The sequence below is a fragment of the Dermacentor andersoni genome, chromosome 3, assembly GCF_023375885.2.
Source record: "Dermacentor andersoni chromosome 3, qqDerAnde1_hic_scaffold, whole genome shotgun sequence".
NCBI lineage: Eukaryota > Metazoa > Arthropoda > Arachnida > Ixodida > Ixodidae > Dermacentor > Dermacentor andersoni.
Window position 1 is genome coordinate 113,831,143 of NC_092816.1, and position 25,565 is coordinate 113,856,707.

General features: G+C 45.1%; 1 protein-coding gene across 1 annotated transcript in view; it reads left to right on the forward strand.

The window, feature by feature from the left end:
* Positions 1-23,065, forward strand: part of LOC129386416 (neprilysin-1-like) — a 94,183-nt gene extending 71,118 nt beyond the window's left edge. Inside the window, exons 9-11 of the mRNA XM_055074350.1 lie at positions 6,638-6,870; positions 7,617-7,760; positions 22,531-23,065. Of these exons, the coding sequence (XP_054930325.1) occupies positions 6,638-6,870; positions 7,617-7,760; positions 22,531-22,890 (737 nt within the window). The 3' untranslated portion in view covers positions 22,891-23,065. The remainder of the gene's footprint in view (positions 1-6,637; positions 6,871-7,616; positions 7,761-22,530) is intronic.
* Positions 23,066-25,565: the final 2,500 nt, after the last annotated feature.

Consider the following 25,565-nt stretch of genomic DNA (forward strand, 5'->3'; position numbering starts at 1 on the left):
GGTTTGTCTCCAGCCTGCTTCTTGCCTACCCTGGCATTGAAGTCGCCCATCAGTACAGTGTATTTTGTTTTGACTTTACCCATCGCCGATTCCACGTCTTCATAGAAACTTTCGACTTCCTGGCCTTCATGACTGGATGTAGAGGCGTAGACCTGTAGGAACTTCAATTTGTACCTCTTATTTAATTTTCGCAACAAGACCTGCCACCCTCACGTTATTGCTATGAAATTACTGTATGTTACCAGCTATATCCTTATTAATAAGGAATCCGACTCCTAGTTCTCGTCTCTCCGCTAAGCCCCGGTACTACAGGACGTGCCAGCTTTTCAGCACCGTATATGCTTCTTTCGTCCTCCTAACTTGAGTGAGCCCTATTATATCCCATTTACTGCCCTATAATTCCTCCAATAGCACTGATAGACTCGCCTCACTAGATAACGTTCTAGCGTTAAACGTTGCCAGGTTCAGATTTATTCAATTCAGGTCAATTTATCAAAAATGCAGTGCCATTCAACTCTTTGACGGTGAATGACCAGAGAAGCTGTGCATGTGAGCCGTTTAATGGTGGATGTTCATTGCCGTGCGTGAAACGCCATATTCACATAGAGTTTTCGGCGTACATGCGACAGATGGAAATACCGTTCATTCTCTTTTTTTCTTTCAGACGAGCTTAAGCATAGATTTTTCCTAATTTCTGTATCTCTCCTTGAAAAATCCTCAGTCACCGAAATAGCGAAATCTTTTAATTTGGAGCATGCTTTCAATATAAATATTTTTCACAATAATCCAGAAGTCTGATAATGAATGGCCGTCCTTGGTTATCTTCCGTTTTCATTATTTTATAGCACCCTTCTACGTCACTGATAGAGATTTCAAGCTTTTTCATGGAGCCTATCACGTTTGGTTATACAAAGAAGGCCATCTTTAGCTTCACCACGGGGCTGATCACTGCCATAGATGACTCAATTTTTGTTCTATCTTCTTGTCCAACATTTATTCATGTAAATTCAGAGCTCTTCTTCTGAAGCAATTGTACCTCTGGTCTGAGCCCTCCGACTTCATTTTACAGAGAAGCTATATACCCTTCCGTTCAAGGAAATTTTCGTGCCGTAAGCAAAAATCTCCCCATACGTGGGCCGATCCCGAAGATATAGCACTGCCGGACCGACCCGCGGTGGAGGTGAAGCAGGCGTTAAGCAATCTCCATACGTGGGCCGATCTCGAGATTGTACAATGCCGGGCCGACCGCCGGTGTAGGTGCTGCAGGCGCTAAGCCCTCCCCATACCTTGACCGATCCCGAAAATAGAGCAATGCCAGGCCGACCCGAGGTTGGGTGAATAAGGCATTAAGCATTCCCCACAGGTTGGCCGATCCCGAAGATAGTGCAATACCGGCCCGACCCGCGGCGGAGGTGAAGCAGGCGTTATGCACTGCCCATACGTGGGCCGATCTCGAGGATAGGGCAATGCTGGGCCGACCCGCGGCGGAGGTGCAGTTCCCCAATAAGGAACCCACATACACTGCTTCCCCGGTCATCCTGCTTCACAGAGTGGAAGGCACTGACATTTTTTTCAGCGTGGTATTTTCGGAGAAAGAGAAATACTACTCATTCGTTTAGTCAAATTTGATCAATCTGTTTCCACCCTCATCTGGTTTGTGAGGACGCTGTTAAGCGTTCAATTCATATTTTGCTGTCCCTGATATAGTCGAAGCAGTATTTCATGATTTGAGAGGCCACCGTTAGCCTCAATATCGCCTCATATCAGAAGACACCTTTCAAAACAACAAATATCTCATAGATTTGCTACAACCAGTGGGCACGGCAGACGCGCTAAAAACAATTCTCACTTCTGTGACAATCGGCTGGGAAATATATTCATAATAGTGATTGCTTTATTTGTCTTAAAAGCACCAGATATAAAATTGGTCAGCCCAAGCCAATGAGGCTTGTCGAGGTGTACTCGGCAGTTTCGGGGACGCAATAAACTACTGGAGCGAGGAAAAAAAAAGAAAAAGGGAAAAAGAACAACAACAAAAAATAAAAGGAAAGGGAAGGCAGTTAATTGCGGACCAATGCTACGAAGAAATACTGAAAACAAGCAGGAATCTAGCAGTGTGAGATGAGTTCCCCCTTAAATACAATTCCAGAGCACGTTTCGATGAAATGGAAAAATTTCCGTGGCCACGGCAAAAATATATGGGGAACATAATAATTTTGCACAAAACGTCCAAATCGCGTTTAGCATAGGGATGTACAAAACATGGGGTGACGCTTAAGTGGTTTTGTGGGCACAAAACGTAACAGAAAATCGCTATTCAAGAGATTACAGCAAAGAACAGTCTGAAAAAATAATGCCTCAAAGGAAGGCAACTGTAAAGCAGAAAACAAGCTAGTACCACCGGGAATGTTAGCATGATATGCCACATTTCGTAGCAGTGATTTTATTATACAGTTTATTTTTGAGCGCCATGTGAAGAAAAATGATAAAATACTGTTTGTTTGTTTGTTTTTTGGCGTATTTTTTCTCTTTCCTTTTTTTTACAGCCGGCGTGTCAGACGCCGTTGACACGCTGGCTAACACGCGTGCGTTGACACGTGGTTGTTGACAGACTGGGGGGGGGGGGGGGGGTGGCTTTGGCCTTGTGCACATCATTCCTTAATTCTCAATTCGACACGCTAACACACCTTCCCTCGTTACCGCACCCACCCGCCTTACACCCTCTCCCCTTGTATATCATCATGTGGTGGTAACGTTGAAGAACACAGTAGCAATCCTGGGAAAAACAAAACTATCTTTTATTGGGCAAACCTGTGCCCACTTAAACAGGCTACACTTATAGCACAACGATAGCGGCGAATACAGTCGGCGATCTTCGAAAATCTGATGAACGATCAAGCGCGTCGGCTTTTATACGTCAGTCGTCGAATGTTCATACGTCAGTCGTCGAATGTTCCTGACTAATCGCTGGGACCCGCGTGTCTTCCACAAAGTTCTACGCTATTTGCGTCGCGCAGACATGCAACCAGATTACACAAGGTTAGGTGACAAAAAGCGGACAGAACCATCGATAACATTCCAGAAACATCCTATACATGCAAGCGCGTCCTGCGCTGCGTGATAACATTTGTTAAGCGGTGAAACGCGGTCACCCGAGAAAGATAAACACGTACACGTGTCAATACCCCCCTCTTAAAAAGCATCGACGCGATGCTGCAAACAAACGAAAGTCATAAACAAAAACACCAGTAGCAAAGAAACAAGAAACTAAGCAAGTTCGTCAGCGTGCGTGGGCAGCGTAGGTAGCAATCCCTGTACATCGTGACCTCACTGTGGTTGAAAAGACGGGAAGAGAACACTCTAATGCTGTGCCTACTTGCCTAATGCTCTCTAATGCGCCCTAATAACACTCTAATGCGCCCCCGGCGACCAAGACGAGGAAGCCTTCCTAGGAACAATACGCGCAGATGACTCTGAGGAGCTGCAAATGAGCTCGGATTTAAGAAACGCTAACAAGTATTTAGAAAGGAAAACTGACAGTGTCCTAAGTGTACTTAGGTGCAGATAATATTTGTTTTTCTTGCGAACCTACGTCATCGCTTAAGAGTAGTCCTCGCCAGGCCTCGCCAACTAGCTAGCTCCTCGTTCCGCCATCAGCACTGTGGTCAAAATTTATGCACACCCGGCATGACTATTAGGCACTCGGGTTTCCTTGTACTCTCCCGAGGATACAGGATAAGCATTACTGGCCAGGCGTTAAGCCTCTGTTGCTCACTACGTCAGGACCTGCCGAGACTGGCAGCTACGCAAGACACCAACAGGACGAGTATGATTGCTACAGCCATTTGAGCACGCCTTTCAACCATTGCAGCAGAGCTTCATAGATTTATTGGAGCCCATTGCGACGTCAATGCCTGGAAATAAGTGGATTATCGTGGCTGCCGAGCATTTGGCCAATATGCCGAAACGAAAGCCCTGTCGAAAGGCAGTGCGGCCGTAGTGACGACATTCTTCGTGACATGCGGAATCGCATGTCACTCTCGGTGTACTGGTCATTGATAGAGGAAAAGCTTTTTCATCGCAGCAGGCTCAGATCATCCTGGAATACCAGCAGACTAGTCACCGAAGGACAACTACCAAGCATTAGCAAACAAATGGTCTCGCAGAACGCCTAAATAAGGCGCTCGTCAACATGGCGGCAATGCACGTCGACGTCGAACTGAATATGTGGGATACTGTCCTTCTAAGCCTAATCTCTGCTTACAAATAGGCGGTGCAAGAAACAACGTACATGATGCCATTGGAGCTGCTTTGCGAAAGGAACCCGATGACGACGCCCGGCGCTATGCTACCGAACGTCACAGACGAAACAAACTTGTCGCCAGCATGCGTGCGTGATGGGGCAGTGCCAGTGCACTGAAAATCAATACCGGGTGAAGACGGTGTTGCCGGCGTCTGCAATTGGTCGACTTTCCTTACTTAGCTTCTAGTGGCTAGTCGAAAATGGCGGGGGCATGCAACGGAAGCTTAAGAATGACGCTAAAACGGATCCTCAGCAAAGAATAGTTGGCCGAATTAGATCGTTAACGTAACGAAAGTGCTCGAAAACGTTACGCGGCCACGCAAGAAGTTTTATTATACGCAAATAAACCCATGCTCTCCGGCAGGTGCGAGTAGCCAGCGCCTGATGAAATGGCGGCAGCCATCTTTTATTCCTTTCGGAACCGGGCAGCCTGCGGCTATTCAGAAGAAAATTTAGTTTTGTTCGGTATATTAATGCATCTTTAATTCGTACACGTCACATTGATGCGGTGAATTTTCTCGCTTTTGTGACGTCGGGTGACAGGCAGGTAAAGTGGGCGCAGCCCGAAAACTTTTGACTAATAGCCGGGGGCTAATGACGAAAAGGCGTCGAATCAGGAATAAATGTTTTCCAATTTCGGTAAAATCATGCATAATCGGTGCGTACACATCATATTATGAACCCTGTTATAATCGCTGAGGAGATCGACAGCATGAATAAATCAGATGGGGAGGTATCGCGGTTTTCGTGACTTCGTGTGACAAACAGGTGAAGTGGGAGTGCTCCAAAAAAGTTTTTGACCAATCGCGGAGGGCTGATAGCAGAAATGGAGTAGAAAAGTTTGGAATAGTTTTACGTTATAGCGCCTCATATTTCGGCATGCAACGACTTTGCTCGCCGCTATCATTGTGTTACTTGTTTCGACATGCAGATGTTTACCCTATGAGCCACTAGTTTGGTGATTTGCGTTCTTCCATTGCAGTTGTTAACTGTCACTAGAACGCGAAGTTGTACATTTCAAAAAAAATTCAAAGAAAACTTTGAAATGTACAAAAGAGGACGCTCTTGTAATAGCTCTTGCCACTCCCACCATGCGTCTGCTTGATAACGCTGTTTCATAGTGCTGGTACTGATAACTTTGAGCACCAAAGCATCGCCAATAGCAGCACTGTTTTGAAGCATAAACATTTGAGAGCTACTTTCCTGAGAAATCTGTCCGTCTCTCTGGAACCCGTGGCACGATGTGGTTCATAAAATAAACATAGGGTCCTATGGGGGTATATATGTTAAGATAAATTACACTAAACGCAGGAACAGGTGCCTAAGAGCTGTGCTCTAAGAAAAGCATGACTGAATAAACAAATTACTTGCTATGAGCTACGGTGCACGTAACCGTCTTATCGGCTATCGACGGCCAGTGAAATGCCGCAAACCGCCGTTTTCTAAACACGCAGGCACGATGGCAGAGCCAACAGCTAGCGGAAGAGCGTTCTCCTTTACCTGTTTTCGACAGCGAAATCCGCGTATGGCTCTAGCTCGGTTCCGAAGCTATGTGTCACGCGGTCACGTGTTCCCGCTCATATTGCTGACGATAGTACGTTTTTTGAATGAATGAATAAGGGCGTTTTACGTGCCAAAACCACTTTCTGATTATGAGGCACGCCGTAGTGGCGGACTCCGAAAACTGCGACCACCTGGGGTTCTCTAACGTGCACCTAAATTTATGTACACTGGTGCTTTCGTATTTCGCCCCCATCGAAATGCGGCCGCCGTGGCCAGGATTCGATCTCGCCACCTCATGCGCAGCAGCCCAACACCATAGCCACTTAGCAATCACAGCGGGTGTTTCTTAAATCGAAACCAGCCAGTTTTCAAGGTACATCCACACAGAAATAATTTCGAAATTGGCACCAGTTGTGGAAAACTTACAGCAAAGTAGAATGTAGAGCCACTTGCAAAATGCCCTTTTTTCACATCGGTCCTGTACACTACTTGGAACACCAATTTATTCGTTGCTAATTTTGGGAACCTATATCTCGAAACATCCGTTTCATAATTCATTCCAGGTAGCTATTCCCTGCAAATTCACCAGCTCATGCATTGCAACAGGTGCCGTAAACATATTAGCTTAAAGGCGTCTCATCAAAATTTGCTGTATTAGACAAATATGAATGTAGGTGCCACAAATCTGGACCCCCCCTTAAGGTAAGTGAAGTCAACTAGTAGATAGCCCTGCATACCTGAGACAATTTTAAAGTTTCTGCTAACGCAAAAAAAAAAAAACGTTATGCGTCTTTGTCGTCTTTCTTACGAGTGATCGATCTCTTCAAACAGCGAGCTTTCCTGACCTTCCCACTGATCGGTTCTTCAAAGCGTGGCGTGAGGCCGCCGCAGCCGCCGTCCATCAAGCTGCGGCCGACACAACGATGCTGCTCAATAAGGACACTGAGGTGAACGCGTATTACGTGGCCAGGTATAACAAGATGGTCATCCAGCCATCGATTCTGCTTCCCCACTTCATTTTTACGGACGGTCCTGCTGCCTACAACTACGGTAGCCTCGGCAGGGTGAGGATGGGCGTCGGTATGATGGGATAATCGCTAATTTGTGAGTCCCGCAAAGACGGACAGCTCTTTTTGCATAAGTCACTTAATGCCTTGTGCGATACTTGACGACCTTCGCAGTGCTCTAGTATAACACGTGCAAAAGGCGAAATCAGTGATGTCAGATTTTCTCAACAAACACAAAACAAAAAGGGAACGGAATGATAAAATGGAGGTCCCGATGCACTCTTTCTTTAACCTTACATTTAGCTCTACGTCCGCCTTTCTCATTCCGAACGCGAGTGTTCCATTATTGGAAGATCTTGCGCTAGAGGGAGCAGATGTACTGTTGTTCAGACACCCCCTCCTAGATAGGTCAGCACTCTGGGCTCTGCGTTCTGGGCTCAGCATTCTGGGCTCTGAATATCTCGAGCAGTATCGTATTCAACTGCTTCCACGACAAGCAGACCATTTTAGATTCTGAGTGGCTGTTCTCTAAGTGCTCCTTGATTTCAAGCACTAGCGAATCTTCATACTCAATGATTTCTTTCACGCCGCATTTCCAGCGCTGTAAACAGGTAAGCCGGCTATGAGAAAACGCCAATGCCACATTTATCAACTAATTAAATAGTGAAAAGTCCGGCCAAATAGACACGTGACTGCTGATCTCAACACTACTGTAATGAGCGTACGCAGACGGTATAACCATTGTTCGCTGTTCGAGAATATTCAAAATTCGCTACGTACACTTTGTTGCTCTTTTTGTGCAGATGTTGGGTCACGAGATGATGCATGGCTACGACGTCAAGGGATCACAGTATGACGAGAACACCAAGCAGAGGCGTTGGTTTTCGCCTGAATCAAGCAAACACTACCTGAATATCACGCTCTGCTTGCGACACCTTCACATGAATGTAAGTAACTTTCTTGCAACCTTGACGTTAGTAGCATCGCATTATGTGCTTGCAGTGACCGCCCTCGTATCGAAGCTTCTTATGCAGAAGCAGCACACTATTTCTGACAAATACGGTGCTAATGCAACCTCCAATAAAACCTAACACACACCTCCGTACTGTCTGAAACGCTTGGTCTTGTCGATTGCCTCCTTGCGCTTTACTTGAACCTCACAGAAGTTACGCTGAACTTTTTCTGTAACATCGATTGCGATTCACTTGAACTTTCCACTTACCTTTACAGCCCTAAATTCTCCGCATCGGATCGGCTTCTTTCTTCGGAAGTTTTCTACGTGATTTGGTTTATATATTTTTGTAGGCGTAGGTCTGTGAAGGTAACATGACCAGCTAAGGACTGCATATGACGCCCAGCAGTAGCTCCAGGATTTAGTAACGGTTGGTTACGACGGCTAGGAGCATACATTCGCCTCGCATGTGTTGTGTTATGGCGACTACATCCTTAGTCGAGGATTTAGGGAAAATGTCACTTATTAGTTATAGAAGGCATTGAGTCGATGAGCTAATGTGAATGCATGAGTTCTCGGGGTTAGCCGTTGACCTCAAGAAAGACGTCCACACACCATCTACCGGAGTTTCATCATATCAGAGTGAACCCAGAGGGGCTCTGACAGCTGACGTTCCGAGCAAACCGACCGCAATAGCGGCTATGACGTGGTGCTGCTGAGCCAGAGGTTTGCGTTTCAATTACAGCCCTGACGGCCTCTGTAGGCAAGGGTGACGCACAAAACTCTCGCGCACATTGATTAGGGGGCACAGCAATGAACCCCAGGTGGTAATAATTATTACGCAGTCTCTCATTACGACGCGCCACCTACCATAACTTGTTTTTGACACGTATTGCCCATAATTTATTATTTGATTCAGAGTGCGTGCATCAAAAATTCTACCTGGCCGTGCCATCAGGAGCAGTTTCATTCCATTTACATTATTACCTTAAAGACCCCTAGAATAAAGGGTACTACATGAGCGGTCATAAGTTCAAACTACAACCGACGGAAGCTGCCCCAAAGGCCTTTCGAGGAGGTATCCAGTGCGCCAGTCGTACATATCCAGCGCTGGGTGCTACTTCATGTGAGATATTGTATCTCCTGAAGAAAACGACATAAAATACCCCCACCACCTCAGAAACTGTGGCCACGCTTACTACATGCTTTTTATATTTTTTGTGTGGAGGAGAACTAATTTCCAAGTGCGAATCCAGTGATTTGCGACTGAAATACGTAGGGGAGCCTGCCGGTTGACTAATACAGGCATATTTTTGTGGCACAGTACATTAGATGCAGACTGGTCGCTGATACTCCTCTCCTGTTGTACATAGGGCTCTGAGACGTAGGTGAATAAGCTGAACGTCAACCGCCGCCGCGTGATCACTACAAGCCACAGCCTCTGTTTCGCGTGAGTCGTCCTGCAATTCTACCTCAAAGTGCTGGCGAATGAAACTGGCCCCTTGTTGTTTGCTTGTAATAGAACCGCACTCTTCGGTTTCAAGACAGCATTGAAACAATTATAATGAGGGAATTCATTGACACAAAGGAACCCATCGACGCCTTTGCGCGAGGCTATAGATTTATGAATTTGCACCATCTAGGGTTCTTTAAGGTGAATCCGAAGTACCGTACACTGTCCATTTCGCCTTCCGCCCCTACAGAAATGACAGTACGCAGGCAGAAATCGAACGCCAGACGTCATGCTCAGCAGCAAGATGCATGGCCAATAAACGACTGATGTGGTTCTGAAAAAATTAAGCCACCACTCAAGCGAATATTTACCCTCGTGTTCTCAGACTACTTTGGAGTCGAAGTTGTTGCTCCACTCCAGTGAGTTGAGCGCAGCGCGGACCCTCGACTGAAGAAGGCGCTAGGCTTTTCATGAAACGCCATCGTGATCATTTCTATTTAGGGCTGGTGCTGCCATTAAGTTTCTTGAGTTGTCATGGAGTGTTCAGTAGAGAAACGACCGAGAATGCTGGAGGGAAAGTTTAACTGCTAACCCAGTGTGTGCTGGGTGTCCATAACCCTGCTGTTCATGCATGTCAGCGTCTTCAGCTAAAAACCTCTTTTCAAAGCTCTCTCCCTTTCCTGATCCATTCATCTATCAGGGATTGTCAATGTTGGGAGGAAGTAGAATATTGTCGCAGGCAATATCGCAAGGCCATCAAGCCACAGATGCGGCTGAATTGAGGTTGGCGTATTCATCAGGGTAGAACATCGTTGCTTGATTGCGCGTTGTAGCATTTGCCAGCGTTCAGTGTTCCCCGCAGGTAGTTGGTGTTTCACCGTTTTCTGAAAGCAGCGTCTTATTCCTAAGTGGACAGGCGTAGTAGAAAAGATGGTCGCAATTGAGCTGTAGAGGGGAACGGGTTGCTGGTGAGCGAAGTGCCGAGTGGTGCTATCTGCGGGAATGGTTACGCAGTGTATCGAGAGTAGCGATTTGTTCGTTTCCCTTCACAAATAACTTTTTAAGTGATGTTGCTCAGTCGCTGCAGAACTGCAGAAGGCCAAATAAGCGACTTATCCACGCTGGCGCATCGTTGTTCTATTTCTCACTTTATCGCGAGCGTGGTGCCTCATACCTCGGTTAGGAAAGTTGCACTGGTTGGTGTCATGCTATTGACGGCAGATATGCATTCGGCAGATAGGCATTCGAGCAACATTAGCCGCCCCGGAGCATGGCCCATCAAAGAAACTCGGCAGCATTCGGATAATAGCGGAACATGGCGTACAACATTGCTGAGTTCTCCGACACATGCAGCAAACGGAAATGACTGAAGCCGGTTTTTTCTTAAACAGCAGTGTTGCTACATGAACGCCCGTAAGCAATCATGTCGTCCCACTTGTGGCCTTCCTCAACATGTGTGAAATATCACCTTACCCATGCTTTTCTTTATACGCTATGTGAGCCGTTCGTTTACAGATAGCAAGCCCTGACATTGCCGTAAATTTTGTCACTCAGCTCTATATCAATAATTCGGAATGAATATATGCCCCTTGAGGCAGAAAAGCCGGCGTTGTCCTAAACAAGTGCCACCCAAACCATCAGCGGTGACGAAAGATGGTGAAAGTTAAAGCCGGGTGGATAAAGACCGATTGAAGTGGATTAAGGCAGATTAAAGTGCATTAAATGAGATTATGGTTTGTACGAATTAGAGCAAGGTGGAATAATTTGAAGTAAATTGAAGTCAGGTGGATTAAGATGGATTAACGTAGAGTCGTGAAGGACACGTGAAAATGTATGACGTCACGTATCATGTACGTCAGGGATTATAGAAATCATAATGCCTGCGCTATAAAATGAAGTAAGCACACTTAAGTGACCGTCAATTTTTGTGATGAGGTGCGCAGCAAATGCTGTGCCTATGTCGGCTACTACATGAATGTTTAAGCGAATGGGATACACTATGCATTGACAATAAAAGCGGCAAGCAAATACGCGAATTTCGCTGTATTTCGGCGCGCAGTCCAGGGCGATAGCGCTCCAGCGCTTACCAGTCTTGGACAATGGGAACGACTCAAGCAAATTCGTGTCAAATCTGCAGAAACGCGAGTTTTAGTGACCAATAGTGCAATTAGCCAGCAGGACGCACGGGAAGTGTTTTGCACTTGGGACAACCGCGATATCCCTTAAGATGTTGCTTGACGGGGCGGGAAATGAAAAGCTAGTAGTATTCATATCCCGTATACGTGAAAGCGTGCGTGTGAAGGCCAAACATCCGGACTCGGGCTCCTCGTGAGACGCACACAGAATCTTCTCATGTAACAATGAAAATACAACATGGAGGCCAACTAGGCCGACTCGCAGTTATGCTTCAGGAGGGTGGAGGTTACGTTGGAATCATAACTCATAACGCACCGACGGGGATAAAGAACACTGGTAGTTCACAGGTGAACGTAAGAGCAGGCACTTGTATATGGCACTTACGCTAGTCGATGAGTCACCCCAGTTTATGCCCGTCCAGCTGTTCCTGGGCTAAGCCGGGCGCGGTGATGGCCCAATGGATCGCGCCATCTTCCTCAACGTAGAATATTTTCGTAGAGAAGCCGACCAGAAACTCATTATGAGCTTTAGCGTCGGAAAAAGATACACAGCCTTGGCAACAGGGCAATGCATCTTTGAGCATGGATGGTTGTTCTCAGGCAGTTAAATTACGCGTCAAAGGCGCGCACCCTTCTTCCTAAAAAGACGCTGCTTGTAATTGAATATTGTCTCGGCTGTTTTCATCAGTACATTTGATTTCTTTATTTAAAATATTCCTATAACTCCAAAGCACAATCTGGGAATGACCTATTTGTTATTTGAAAGGCAAATATATTCAGGGGGCTGCTGTAGCGTATTGTACTGATGTAAATCATTCGCTAGTATTTGCAGAATTTTACCCGGGTATCGCTAGACTTTGTCGGCCCTGAACATCCCAAAACCGCTTGTAAAAAAAGACCATTGCGGAAATGCAGCATAAAGTGCTGTTCTGGGTATTCTTGGCATTAAAACAACACGAATTCTGCAAGTTCTATCTCGACTCTCTTGAAGAGTAGATGGTTTGCAAACATGTTTTACAGCTGTAGAGCGAGAAATGAGTGACGGAGAGGAAAAGAAATCTCATAAAGTGTTTTAGGAAGATAAAGAAAAGAAGAAATTCCGTATATTAATATATATCATTTCTAACACTTGGTAAAATTATAAAAGTGTGTGTTTCAAAAATGATATTTGTTGCATTTTCTATAAACTTTGATGAACTTTTTCTATAGGTACTCACCAGACTAAAGTAAAACTGATGCTGTTTGTACAGCGTGTCCCAGTTTATATTAGCCAAGCTCTTAAGAAATCTGGGCAAAAAAATATACGGCTATGATATGGGTGGTGCTTTGTCATCAATCGCCGTCTGTCTCCAGGATAATTATGTGCTATTGTTCTGGCAAGTGTTAAAACGGTTTGGTGAGACCATCTAATGCGTGCGACAAACACAGCAGCATCAAGGGCTCAGTAGGGTGGCAAACTGGCTCCAAGGCACGCGATTAGCGACGCGGCTTCAGAGGGTGGCCATGTTCTTTTTTGCAATCAACCGCACCGCTGAACGGTAGACATACTGGCGATCTACTGGCAGGACGAGGTCAGCGCATCGTAATACAGTTTCACTCGATGAACACGGGCAGTCTCTCAGCCGCGACGATGGATATCTGAAGACGGTGTAATGGTTTCGACCAGGTAGCAGACGGGGGATATTTGCACGACCACGTACATTGAAAGCAGCTTGCATGAAAGCCCAGGAGGAGAAGGGGTAGCGAGAAGCGCCTAAAATGGTGCATGAAGAAGCAAGTTTAGTTACATCGTGACGCTGTTTTCGGTGGCACTGGTCAGCGGACGTCCAAGAACGGCCCTATTGTCGGCATTCCTCGGTGTGTTGAGCGACCACCGAAATAGGTGAGCTCTCGTCAGGCTAGTGATAGTACGGTCGAATAGTGCCACTGGGACAGTAGGGTTAGCGGTTCCTCTAGCAGAAAGAGCGGTTGCGCTCCGGCGGTGCCTTGCGAGGTGGTGTTGTAGGCGTATGTGACAAACGGAAGCACAAGATTGCAGTTGCAGTGGTCTGACAGCGCATGTATTGAAAGCATGTCACCAAGAGTTCTGATAAGCCATTAGTCTAGTGATCGGATCAAAAGCGGTATTGGTACGGCCAGTAATGTGACATTCAGAAAGGAGGAACTGCAGAACTTTTGAGAGGAACATCTGTCTTCGATAGGTCAGCAGTTTTTGAGGCACACCATGGCGGAGAACAAAGTTGCGCAGGATGAATGAGACAAGGTTGCGCACTGTTGCAGCAAGTAAAACGATGGTTTGAGCATATTGTGTGAAATGATACACAGTGACCACGATCCAACAGCTACCAGCAAACATATACCGAAGCGGTTGGTATAAATAAGCGCTAACATGTTAAAATTGGTGAAGACGGGGTCAAGGAAGCGGCTGGAGTGGGGAGGCGGAGAGGCGAGATACAGATTTGCGACGCCGGCAGTCAATGCAGGAGCGCTCGTATTTGTGGACGAAGTTGTATATCCCACGCCTATGATATCGTAGCCGCAATCGCGTGAATGTTTTACAGGGAAGCGGCATACAACTACCCCCGAATGCATCTGTCGAGTCCTTGGCGAAAAGTGTGGTCCTATCCCGGAGATAGTCCAATAGCAGGCCAACCCGTAGCTGAGGTGATGCAGGCCTCAAACACTCTACCCGTAATATTAATAAAAATGAATAAAATTAAATGAACTAAACCAGTCAAGTAGATGGGTGTACTGCGTATGATGGGTGTGCGTATGCGTATGTACGACCATACACTCCTGATTCGCAAGAGGACGATGTCAGTTACTGTAGGGATATCTGTGCCGTACGAACGTAAGACGGGATTGCCATATCCGCTCTGTATATATCTCAAGGCACACCCAAGAGTGATATAGAGAAGTTGATCACAACACACTTAGCGTGGGTTAGCCGCGATTGAACTACTTCTGTGACCCTCGTTGCACACTTGAATGTGGATTTTTCAAAACCAGACAAGAAATGGTTCACTGAGTTTATGCTTGAACAGTTTGGTTTCAAGTGCCACACCAATACGGGTCACTCAAATACTCAACAACGGTCGAGTATACTTTTAATGTTGGCCAAGATTCTGTCTAAGTTTGTAACAGAATCATTCAGTGTACATCACAATAATCAGAAAGCTATCGTCACTAGCATTGCCATATGACGCAAATGAATACACCTACCCTTCGGTAACCCTGTGTAATATGCTACACCTTCGCTGGTCATCTCATTTTCAAAGAGTGGAATGGTTGGTCAGACTTTTTTCACACGGCGCCATGACCAAACTGGAGCTGAGAGTGGAAATATTGGCACAAATCTTTGTGGAGTTGGTGGGACACTGCTAAAAGCCATTTAGATCATCATCATGATAGCTGTGGTGGTAATGAAGCGCCTCGCGAATAACAAAATGCTGCGCGTGTCGGCGCAACGCGCGAGGTACCGTAGCAATTGCAGGTTCTGACAGGAAATTATATAGCCAGGCAATAAATAGAACTTTTTAGGTCTAGTGCCATCTGCGAGATGTCGAGGGCTGAGACATTAAGGCTGGAGTTTTATGCACTGTCGTCTAAAATTACTGCGAACCACGACAGGGCATCCGCGCCGGAGAGCCTAAGTCCGCAAATACAGACGACGTAGTTATATTCTTGGATATGGATGTCCTACCCAGCGAGAGAGATGGACTGGTCTTTGGGATTAGACAACCATGGTAGCCCATTACACCGTCGGAAGGTTGACCGTATAGATACAGGCGAAATTTTTAGAGGGGCACATACGATGGCCACTCACTATTTTTCTCTTAAAGAGTAATTGGCCTCAGATTTTTTGAGGGCACAACAGGCATAGGTGACCGGGTATTCACCTACGATGGTCTTACACTAGGCCAGCACAGAGCCAAGACCGACACCACTGGCATCAGTGCTAAGTTCTCTCGGTGCGCCTTGCGTCCAATTACATAAATTACATAAAATTGACGGAGTTGTAAGGGGTTGACAGAGAGTCGTAAACGCATTTTCACGTGCCCCCAACCACGTAGCAAGTGCATCGTCACAATATAGAAGTTACTTTACGGGTGTGATCTCAGTTGCAAGGTTCTGCACGAAACTTCAGAAATACAAACACAGGCAAATAAAATATAGCTGCGTGGTGCCGCCAGGTGGCGGCTTCGGGAGCTCTGATACGACGCACAGTTTCATAGGATCGGGATGAAGGACGTCTTCTCAGACACCGTTGGCCAAGGTGTTCAGTTTTCGAGCTTCAAACAGGCATTTTTCCAAGATAAGCAAACCGGCATCCCAGCAGGAGAGGGTGAATTTTGTAGTTTTTCTGGGCGCAGAGTCGGGTGTCGAATACTCTCCAGAAGAGAGAGAGAGAGAGAGCAGGTGCACACTGGTGAGTCCATATTACCGTGCTTCCCGGGAAACCGCTCAAGGAACTGATAGCGAATGCCAAGCAACGCAGGTGTTAGTGTTGTTGAAGATGATGATGATTTATTGGCATTTCCTGCGAAACGTCGCGATGACGAATAGTCACCTAGCCTACTTGATTTATTTAAGAATGCTGTACATGTTTTTCATTGTGAAATTTTTCTATAAACCTCTCCGACCCTCTTCTCCATCTGCCTCAAAACTTCTATATCCACCTTGTGCCGCTACCTATATCTGTAACAGATCGAGTCCTACGAATCTCTTCCTTGTGTTTTTGCACTAATACTTAAACCTTATTTGCTTTTCTCGCCGGCTGACCGGTTGATGCTTCCGTCCACTACAAATCTAAGCTCTTCTGGGTGGTATCTGTTACCTACGGGTAACACTGGCGGAATCCCTTCGCAATCCCTTCGTATTTTTTATGCAGTTGAGCCCTTCCTCATCCTGTTGCGAATACTTGCTCCGTTATGGTATTTTACCTCAGTCAACCAGCCCCAGCCTCAAATATCAAGGCACTGCCCTTTGTGTTATCGTACACGTTTTCCTAATCTTTTCAGTCTTGTAATTCTGCATGACCATCTTTCCCATTCACTCATTGAATTCGCCGTTTCTTTTTCTGTGACGTGGTTGTTTATTTACACTTTCAATTACCCCATAATCCGTTGCCGACTGTCTTAGCCTCTTTCTTCATTGTGTGTACATGTTTATCAGGTGCAGATCCTTGCGCACATAGCCTCACGTTTATTTTCAACCATGGCCCGGAGTCTTTCTTCAAAACTAATTTGGCACTTACTCTTACTCCAAAAGAGACGCTATCCATGTCACTGAACAGTGCCTCATTTGTGGTTTTCCCGTGGACCCCCAAAGCCAACAGGCCTGCCGATCTTTGGTTAACTTCCAACCTCGCGAAGATATACGGTTTTATTCATAGAATAGCATTTGCGAACGTTAGCGCTTGCACAATTACTCATTTCGAGATTCTACGCACCACCTTATATTCATTTCGCCCCTAGGTGCTCTGTGTTTTATTATTGCTACATTCCGATTCCTTTATGTATTTTTAGATGATTTTTGTGGGCGCCTGAGTTAGTCCGTCCTTCGTTTATTTATACGCCAAGGTATTTATTTTGCTTGACTGCGGGTGTGACTTGCCATCGAACTGACACTACTGAACTGACACAACGTAATTACTCGTCCCTTCACTACAAATCAGAACTGCGGATTTTTCCGGGACAAAATGTTTCATCGCGTTGCCAGAGATATTCGCTAGTGTCATTAAGTCTCTTGTATTCTCCGCTGGTAGCACAATGTCGTCCGCATACGTCAGTCTGGAAACCTTCAATTCCAGGTTCTGTCTGTTAGCCCCCCGCCCTATGCCTGATAAATCAAACACTAATTCACGGTTTTCCAGTCGTCTTTTGATGCCTTAGCATAAAGCGTCAACAACGATGCAGACAGAGGACTTTCGTGCTTCAGTCTGTGGTGAATTTCCATCATTCACAACATTTTTGGCCATTCCATGGAATTTGTACTGGGTTGACTCATATGGAGATTGTGCCTCAGCAGCCCCACGAAATCTTCATCTATCCTTTCGTGCTTGAGAATATCCAATAATGATTCCCTTTCAACGTTGTCACAGTTTCTATGATATCTAGAAATGCTATCCATAAATGTATATGCCCTCAGTTAGTGCAGATATATTATTCTCCAAGCGTCTGCATGGTCTGAACGCTTGCAGTTCCCACAGTACATCATTTTCTCAACCCACTTCAAGAGTTCTAACTTTATGGCTTGCATCGCCATTTTGTACCGGGTGTTTTTTATGAAGTCCAAAATGTCCAAAAGTTGCCCGCGGCAATCAGCACAATTATAACCTTTGATATAAATTGCTCGATGAGGCGGCTATTAGTTCTGCAAGAAATGAATATTCTTCACAAGATATATTACTCATTGCGCATATAAAGGTTATAAATAATTACTTTACGGCATATATTTCTATTTACGAATTATGGGCGTTGAGTTCGCAAGGTGCAGCTACGTGTGACTTATTCTCTGGACTGCACCACTTTCGAGAAAATTGCAAAACGTCCGACGAAACGCATTGCCGTTCCTGTTACTTTTATGGTTCAATGCCTAAAACAGCCTTTCTGCAAAAAGGAAGTAACTGAACCGCAGTGCATTTCTTCAAACACTTTGAAAATATTATCGGAACTGGTGCAGTTCAGAGAGTTCGTTCCAAATTGATCAGCCTTGTGAAGTCACCAGTTATAATTCGTAGAATGAAATATGTGCTTTAATTATTCAAGTTGTTTATTAGCGTAATTGTTAGTTTTTAAAGAAGTATTTTCATTTCTAGTATAACTAATGGCCGCTCCACTGAGTAGTTTCGAACAAGCGTTAGAATTGTGCCATCTGCAATATTTAAAACGCCATTTGTAAAATTTTCGACCTTCTAAAACACACCCGGTATATCAGCGACCATGCGGCAACTGGCCTTTAGGAGCTCGTCTTATTCTTATGACCTTTGACTTTGTATATAAGGTTCATCTATGCTTTCAAGCCAACTAACTGGAATTTTTGTCTTCTAATCATTTGCTCTGTAGCATCAGTGAGCATAGCCTTGCTCTATGGACCGCAGTTTTTGATTAGTTGTATCGGTATTTGATCGGGTCCTGCTGGCATGTTCTTAGGGAAATTTCTTTTTGTTTCTTTTTGTAGTAAACGATTTGTATGCTAAATATTGATCACTAGGCTTCTCTGTTGCTTCATAATATGTTTGAGTCCTAACTACGCTTCCTTTCATGCCGAACTAAACCCTAATACCTTATTTGGTGCATCTTAATGCATCAGCCCCTTCGAAGAAGTCGCCAACTTCATCCCTTATTACGGTTTGCGAATTTTCATTCGGAGTTCCGAGTGCTTATACATGGTTCCAGAATTCCTTCTAGGACGCCTCTGTCTCTTTTGCGATATTTATGCATCCAGCGTTCAGTTTGTGTTTTAGTTGTCTGTTGCACAAGCTCGCTCGCTGGTCGCCCTTCTCTTTTCTCGGTATTTGTTTTATCTAAGGCGCACCTGTTCTTCGTTTAATCCCAATTTTATGGCTTCTCGATGATCCCAATACGCCTGCTTATGCTCATCGGTAAGTTGCTTTAATTCCTTCTTCCGCCACTTCCTCATTCAAATTGAACAATTCTTTTGCCATATCTGTCTTATTTCGGGCTGCACGCCTCTACCAGTTATCTTCCCTCACTGTTGCAGGTAACGCCTCCATCAGCCTCTATACTTTCTCTTTCGAAATTCTGATTCAATCAGTTCGAATTTTCTATTAATACCTCCCCAAATTTTAAGATTACACATTTGTGATCGCCAGCCAGGCATTTTTTTTTTCCATGTTCATCCATTATCATTTTGTCTAGTTGTTCGCAGATCATATCTGGCACTAAGGCACAGTCGATACATGACTGCCTGTTTCCGCAATGCCCCGTTACATTCCCTTGACCCTTATTCTCCCTATTAACAAATGTAAGGTTCTGTACATCACCCAGTTCCAGCACTAGAGAACCGTTGCAGACATTATATCCATCTAAATTCTCCATGTGGCATTCATATCCCCTACTAATACCACAAGGCCCGATTCTTGTGCTCATTATTATCGCTTCTAATGCGACCAATCAATTTACCAAACAATTCCTTCTGATTTCACTGCCTGTCTACAGGTAGTGAAAGACACGTCTTGGTTTTCTTCCCATGTGCCCCGAATGAGTAAATGCTCCTTGTACCCTGTGTGTGGCAGTGTGACAAAATCAAGATACGACACCTGGTGCTAATATTGGCAGGAGTAATCAACGTACTACAAGAACGGTGCCCAGGGATTGCGAAAGAAATAGCTTATGGATGTACCGATCTCAGGAACCTTTCCATCGAAGTGCAAATCGCAGGGTGTTAGGTACCAGAGGTTGAACGGCAGATATGTGAAATAGAAACGGCAGAGGTTTCACTAAATGGAGAGATTTTGGAATCTACCTATTGTAATAAATTTCGCACAGATTAGCATCAATCGCCAGGTCCACCGAGCAAGGCGCATCAGTGGTTTTATTCATGGCGGAACACATTTTAGCGAGCATGTAGCAGTGCCAGTTTGATGTTGATTCGCTGCACAGTCAGATTTTTCAGTCCGCTCTAGGCAATGAGGAAGGTAAAATAACTATTTAGTGGAGCGACAAGCCTGAAAGGAGTAGAAATAAAAAGAAGATGTTGAAGAAAGGCGCACAAAGTATAAGTATAGACTGTGTAGGTGGGCTAAAGCGGTATAAGGAGCTGGACATTCAAACGAAGCTCATTCGCGAAGTTAATACTATGCACACTCCGACAAGACGCATCTGCAAGATTTGAAGCCACCGCGTCTTATGAAATATTGTGTGTGTGGGAAGTGCACAATAGATTCACATGGTCAAGTAAAGGAAGACACATGACATGCTAATGAGTCGAGGTATGCATTGGCAAATGGCAATAGAGGAACATTCATTCATTAGAGGTCCATGGAAAAAAGAGACGAGTGTGAGTGTAGCTTAATAAAGGACAGGTGCCGATAGCACATATCAAAATAACTAATCGAATAAAATGCTTAAAAGGAATTGCATTAGAAGGGCTAATAATGGATTCACAAAATTGGGCCCAATGAGATTGGCAGGGAGTGTGAATGCGCGCATGGGTTACTTACACGCATATATTGATTACAAGCTTTCTCTAGGTAAGTATCGGTGCAATTAAACGCATCTTGCAGAATATAACAGGTAGTATAAACGAGGTACACGCAGAAGTGGATAATGTTTGGGTGGACAGAGCTAGTGCAGTGCAAATAGATGACCAGATGAGGAGGGCGGTGTCGGCGCCTGCGCTTGGTCCACTTTCCGTTTCTTCGGTTGCGGTGGCTAATGAACATCGGGGTGGCGCGCAATGCAACGGTAAAAATCCGCTTTTACGAATCCCCAGTGAATTATATTCGGTAGATCTCGCACAAATCTCGCATGCGTGCCAAAAGAACTCGAAAACATCTTACCTTTACGCAAAAATTATTATGCGCAGGCGAAATCATTATCAGCTGCAACACCGAATAGCCAGTGCTAGAGGGATCGGCGGCCATCCAAGTTTTATTCTTTTCGGAATGAGGTAGGCTCCAGCTGTGCTGTGAAAAATGCTGTTTTTGTCATATGAAAGAAACTTTAGTGCGTGCACGTCACTTTGACGGAGCGACTCTCCGCGGTTCGATAACGTCGCTAGATTGAGAAGTGAAATGGCCACCAGGCCGAAAACATTTTACCAATCACGGAGGTTTAATTGGAAGCAAACACTCACAAGCAGAAATAAATGTTTATCCTTTGCGGGCCTAATCATGCCTAATCAGTTGTTAACGTCATATCAAATGGGGAATTTTAGCAGTTATCGTGACGTCTCGTGACAGACAAGCGAAGTGCGGGTGTCTCGATAAGTTTTGACCAATCTAGAGGGCCAGTAGCAGAAATGGAATAGAAACATGTTGGAATCGATTTGCGTTATAGCGCCTCTAATCTGATTCAGATTTTGTGCAAACTTACGAAGAAACTCGTCTACGTTTCATCAATAGCGCAGCCTGGCGTCGACAAGGTGCGCGTAATTATTTAACGGAATTCTTAGCGAAAAAAAAAAAAAACCTTGCAAATACCACCGAAAATTAGAGGCCCTGCGAATGTCTGTTGAGCTGTACATGCCCTTGTGTGCCAATTTTGTCTAGTGATTTTCCTGATACCAACTGAGTACTGCGAAGACATTTTCTCTTATTATGCTAAACTACCTATTCAAAATACCACCACGAGTTCTTACTCTGAGTGGGAACGAATGTGAAATAACGCTCTTGTGAAATTTAGCGACGAAACCACCTTGCACTTCAAGAATACATGCATGGCATCACGTGAGTACGATTGACCAGGGGCCTAGAGAAGAAGCATGATTATAACGTTTCAAATAAAAGCGTTGCTGTGAGTCACAATTTGCCGATATCTCCTAATCTGTAGCCATAACATTTTTTTTGTTGTTGTTATTTTTCTCACAAAACTTGAAAGCGATAGTCCGTGGTTTTTGCTACAATGACGCAGCTATACTCGCGGAGAATATTTTGTGCCGGCGAAGAGGAAACCTCCATGGCTGCGCTTCTGCGCACATGTTACCGCGCCCCGAAGTCGGAGAGCGTTTGACGCGACATTTGGTATTTTGGAGCCGATGCTAATCGGCGTAGCTTACGCAACAGATACGAACGTCGTAATTAAAGCCGAAAAATAAGCCCGCTTTATCACTCAGTTGCGTATTTAGTGTTATTTTGCTGTTGTAATGAGGTGCTTATGTCTTGCCTTCCACAGACTAAACTATCGCTGATGAAATTGTGATAATTATTCCAGAAGCGCACTGAATTGAGTGCACTTTGCCGCCGTAGCTTTTTCTTCACTGCCACAAAAAGGTGACCGCCAGTATTCAACTGAAACGCAGACCACACAATAGTATTAATTTCGATAACGCATTCCACTGGAGAAAGACAAGCAATGGTTAGCCCCTGCTTGTTCAAGGTCACAAGGTGATTACCACCCATATTGATGACATAACTTCCTACTACCGGTACTACTACTACTATCAGTCAAACCAATGGCTGATGATCACTGGGATGGCTGTGCATCTCGCAGGTCCTGCGGCAAAGGCAAGAAGTCCTAAACGAGACGCTAGACTCTGAAAACCTCGCCGATTTAGGGGGAACAACGATGGCATACTCCGCGTTTAGGTCGCTGCCACCCTCGAAGAGAGACACCACGCTGCCTGGCGTCACCATGACTGCGAACCAGCTATTCTTCGTCGGTCATTGCACCACGTGGTGTGAGAAACAAACAAGGGAACCGGCACCCTGGCTCTCTGGCCGCGATCGCTACCCACCTGGCCGCTCTCGGTGTATCGTGCCACTCATGAACATGCCCGAGTTCTCGGATGCATACCACTGCACGCGGGGTTCGTACATGAACCCGTCCAACAAGTGCAAGTTCTGGACCTGAAATTGTGACAGCCCAAGCGTTCTTTGTGTCATTTCCTATCTGTGGTTGCATGTAAATTCTAGGTTCTGTCGGCAGCAGAACAGATAAGCTTTCCATCCCAGCTTTCGTGCGCCTATGCACATACACTTGCCTGCGTGGGTTTCTCGCAACGCAGCTGCTCCAAAAATGGAATAGCGCGTGGTAATAGCGGCTGTACACAAGTAACCCAAACTCAGTCAAATATTCCATGACTTCTTTTAAAAAGCTCTCTTGGAATGCTATGTGAAATCATTTTCCCGCTCATTTAGAGACAGACGTAAAAACAAAGAAAAAACGTCCCAGTTGAAAAAGACAACAGGAATTCTTGTCGCAACTACAGAAATTTCTGTCGTGACTACCGAAATTTCTGTTGTACGACAGAAGTTCCTGATGTTTCTGTAGTTGCGACAGATATTTCTGACGTTACGACAGAAATTCGGATGTCACAACAGAAACATTCTGTCGCGAAGACCAGGAGTTCTGAAGTCGGAACAGAAACGTTCTGTCGCGTCAACAAGAGTTCTGAAGTCGTTACAACAGCTTTCTATTGTGACAGCGATTCTGACGCTACGACAGAAATTCTGTCGTCGCAATAGAAAGATTCTGTCGCGACGACGAAGAGTTCTGAAGTCGCAACAAAAACGCTCTGTTGTGACATGAATTCTGTAGTCACAACAGCTTTGTATCGTGACAGCGGCTTTGACGTTACGACAGCAATTCCGACGTCTCAACAGAAACACTCGGTCGCGACGGCCAAGAGCTCTGTAGTCGCAACAGAAACGTTCTGTTGTGACATGAATTCTGTAGTCACAACAGCTTTGTATCGTGACAGCGGCTTTGACGTTACGACAGCAATTCCGACGTCTCAACAGAAACACTCGGTCGCGACGGCCAAGAGCTCTGTAGTCGCAACAGAAACGTTCTGTTGTGACATGAATTCTGTAGTCACAACAGCTTTGTATCGTGACAGCGGCTTTGACGTTACGACAGCAATTCCGACGTCTCAACAGAAACACTCGGTCGCGACAGCCAAGAGCTCTGTAGTCGCAACAGAAACGTTCTGTCGCGACCGCAAGAGTATGAAGTCGCAACAACTTTTTATCGCAACAGCGACTCTGACATCGCAACAGGAACTCTCTGTCGGGACTACAAAAATGTGCTACTTTCTGTCGCAGCGACATAAGTTCTGACGCCTCGATAGAAGCGCTTTCCATAGCGACGCTTTAAATTTGTATGTCAGTTTCGCATAGGTGGTGTACACTGTACTTTTCTCTTGCATTGTATTCAATCGTGCTTCTTTGAAGCCGGCAATGCTGATAGCACCGACACCGGTATTAAAGTCGACGTGGCCAATCGTTATAATTGTGCCTTACGACGAGGCACTAGAAACGCCATATCGGCCTCATCAAGATCATACCATCTGTGGGAATGGCTGCATATCCATTTTATTTTATTTGGTAAGATGTGGCACACAGGCCTGTAGACTTACATGTGCCGTTACACTGACAGATTAGTTAATTTCCCAGAAATATTGCATAAGCTTTTGCGAAGCGATAAGGAAGTATTGTGTTGTTCCTTAAAGTTGCGTGAAAAGCTGTTTCGCTCTGGTCTCATTATTCTGGTACAGCGCTGCCGTGAGAAGCCAGTATGCTGTCAGAAAGAACACTCATCCGCGAATGTTCATGTAGCTATTTTGCATTGAACACACGAATTATATGCGTGCTCGAAAGTGTAAAGAACAAGCGAGAACTGTCGAAATTAGCAGTAACAACCCTAACAGTCACCGTTGTCTATTTCTGAATTTCTTATTTAATATGGATATCGTACATCAAAATTGATGTTCTAGCACTCCACGATGAACCTGTCGATGGCAACAACACTTTCTCTCTTCTAGAGATGCGGCAGTTGACGCGGTGGAGTGATAGTGGAACTTGGCTCTTGAAATGCAAATGTTAACATCAGCGCATCATACTAATGACACGGCCAAAATGTACACTCAAAAGACATGTTAGGAGTGATGCAGCGGTAAGATGCTGGGTACGGAATCGTGAGGTCGCAAGTTCGAATCTGCGGCAAGGACGTTTATTTTAAATGTTTTTACTTTTATATTTTTCTTTTTTGTACTAACAAATTTACATAGCCTTAAGGAGGTCTCTCTCAATTTTTAAGTAAATATTGATCAAGAACTACAGAACTCTCTACTACAGGACGTCACACTACAGACAACAGAACTACAGAAACAACGTACCAAAATGCGACAGACTGAAATTTCCTGTTGTGTTTTTCAACTGGGGTAACCTTCACGGAGTTTGGGATATCGAAAAGTTTCCAACGAAGAGATACTCACGAATTTGAAATGTTTGCGCGGTCCTATATATCAAAGCGGCGATGTGGCACACTCATGCACACAAAATGGTTAGTCGAAATGTTATAAACTAAAAAAAGGAAAAGTGCTCACATTCCAACTTTACAGACGCAGCAATAGTATATGTGAAGTATATGGCTTAATTCGTCATTGCACATACAATTGGCCGTGTGAGTTGCCGACGCTCAGACAATGTGACACATAATCGAAAATTTCCTAATTATAACGTCGCTGATACGTCGCAGCAATCTGTAAGATGCAAAATGGTCTCTACTACAGTTTCTCGCTTAGG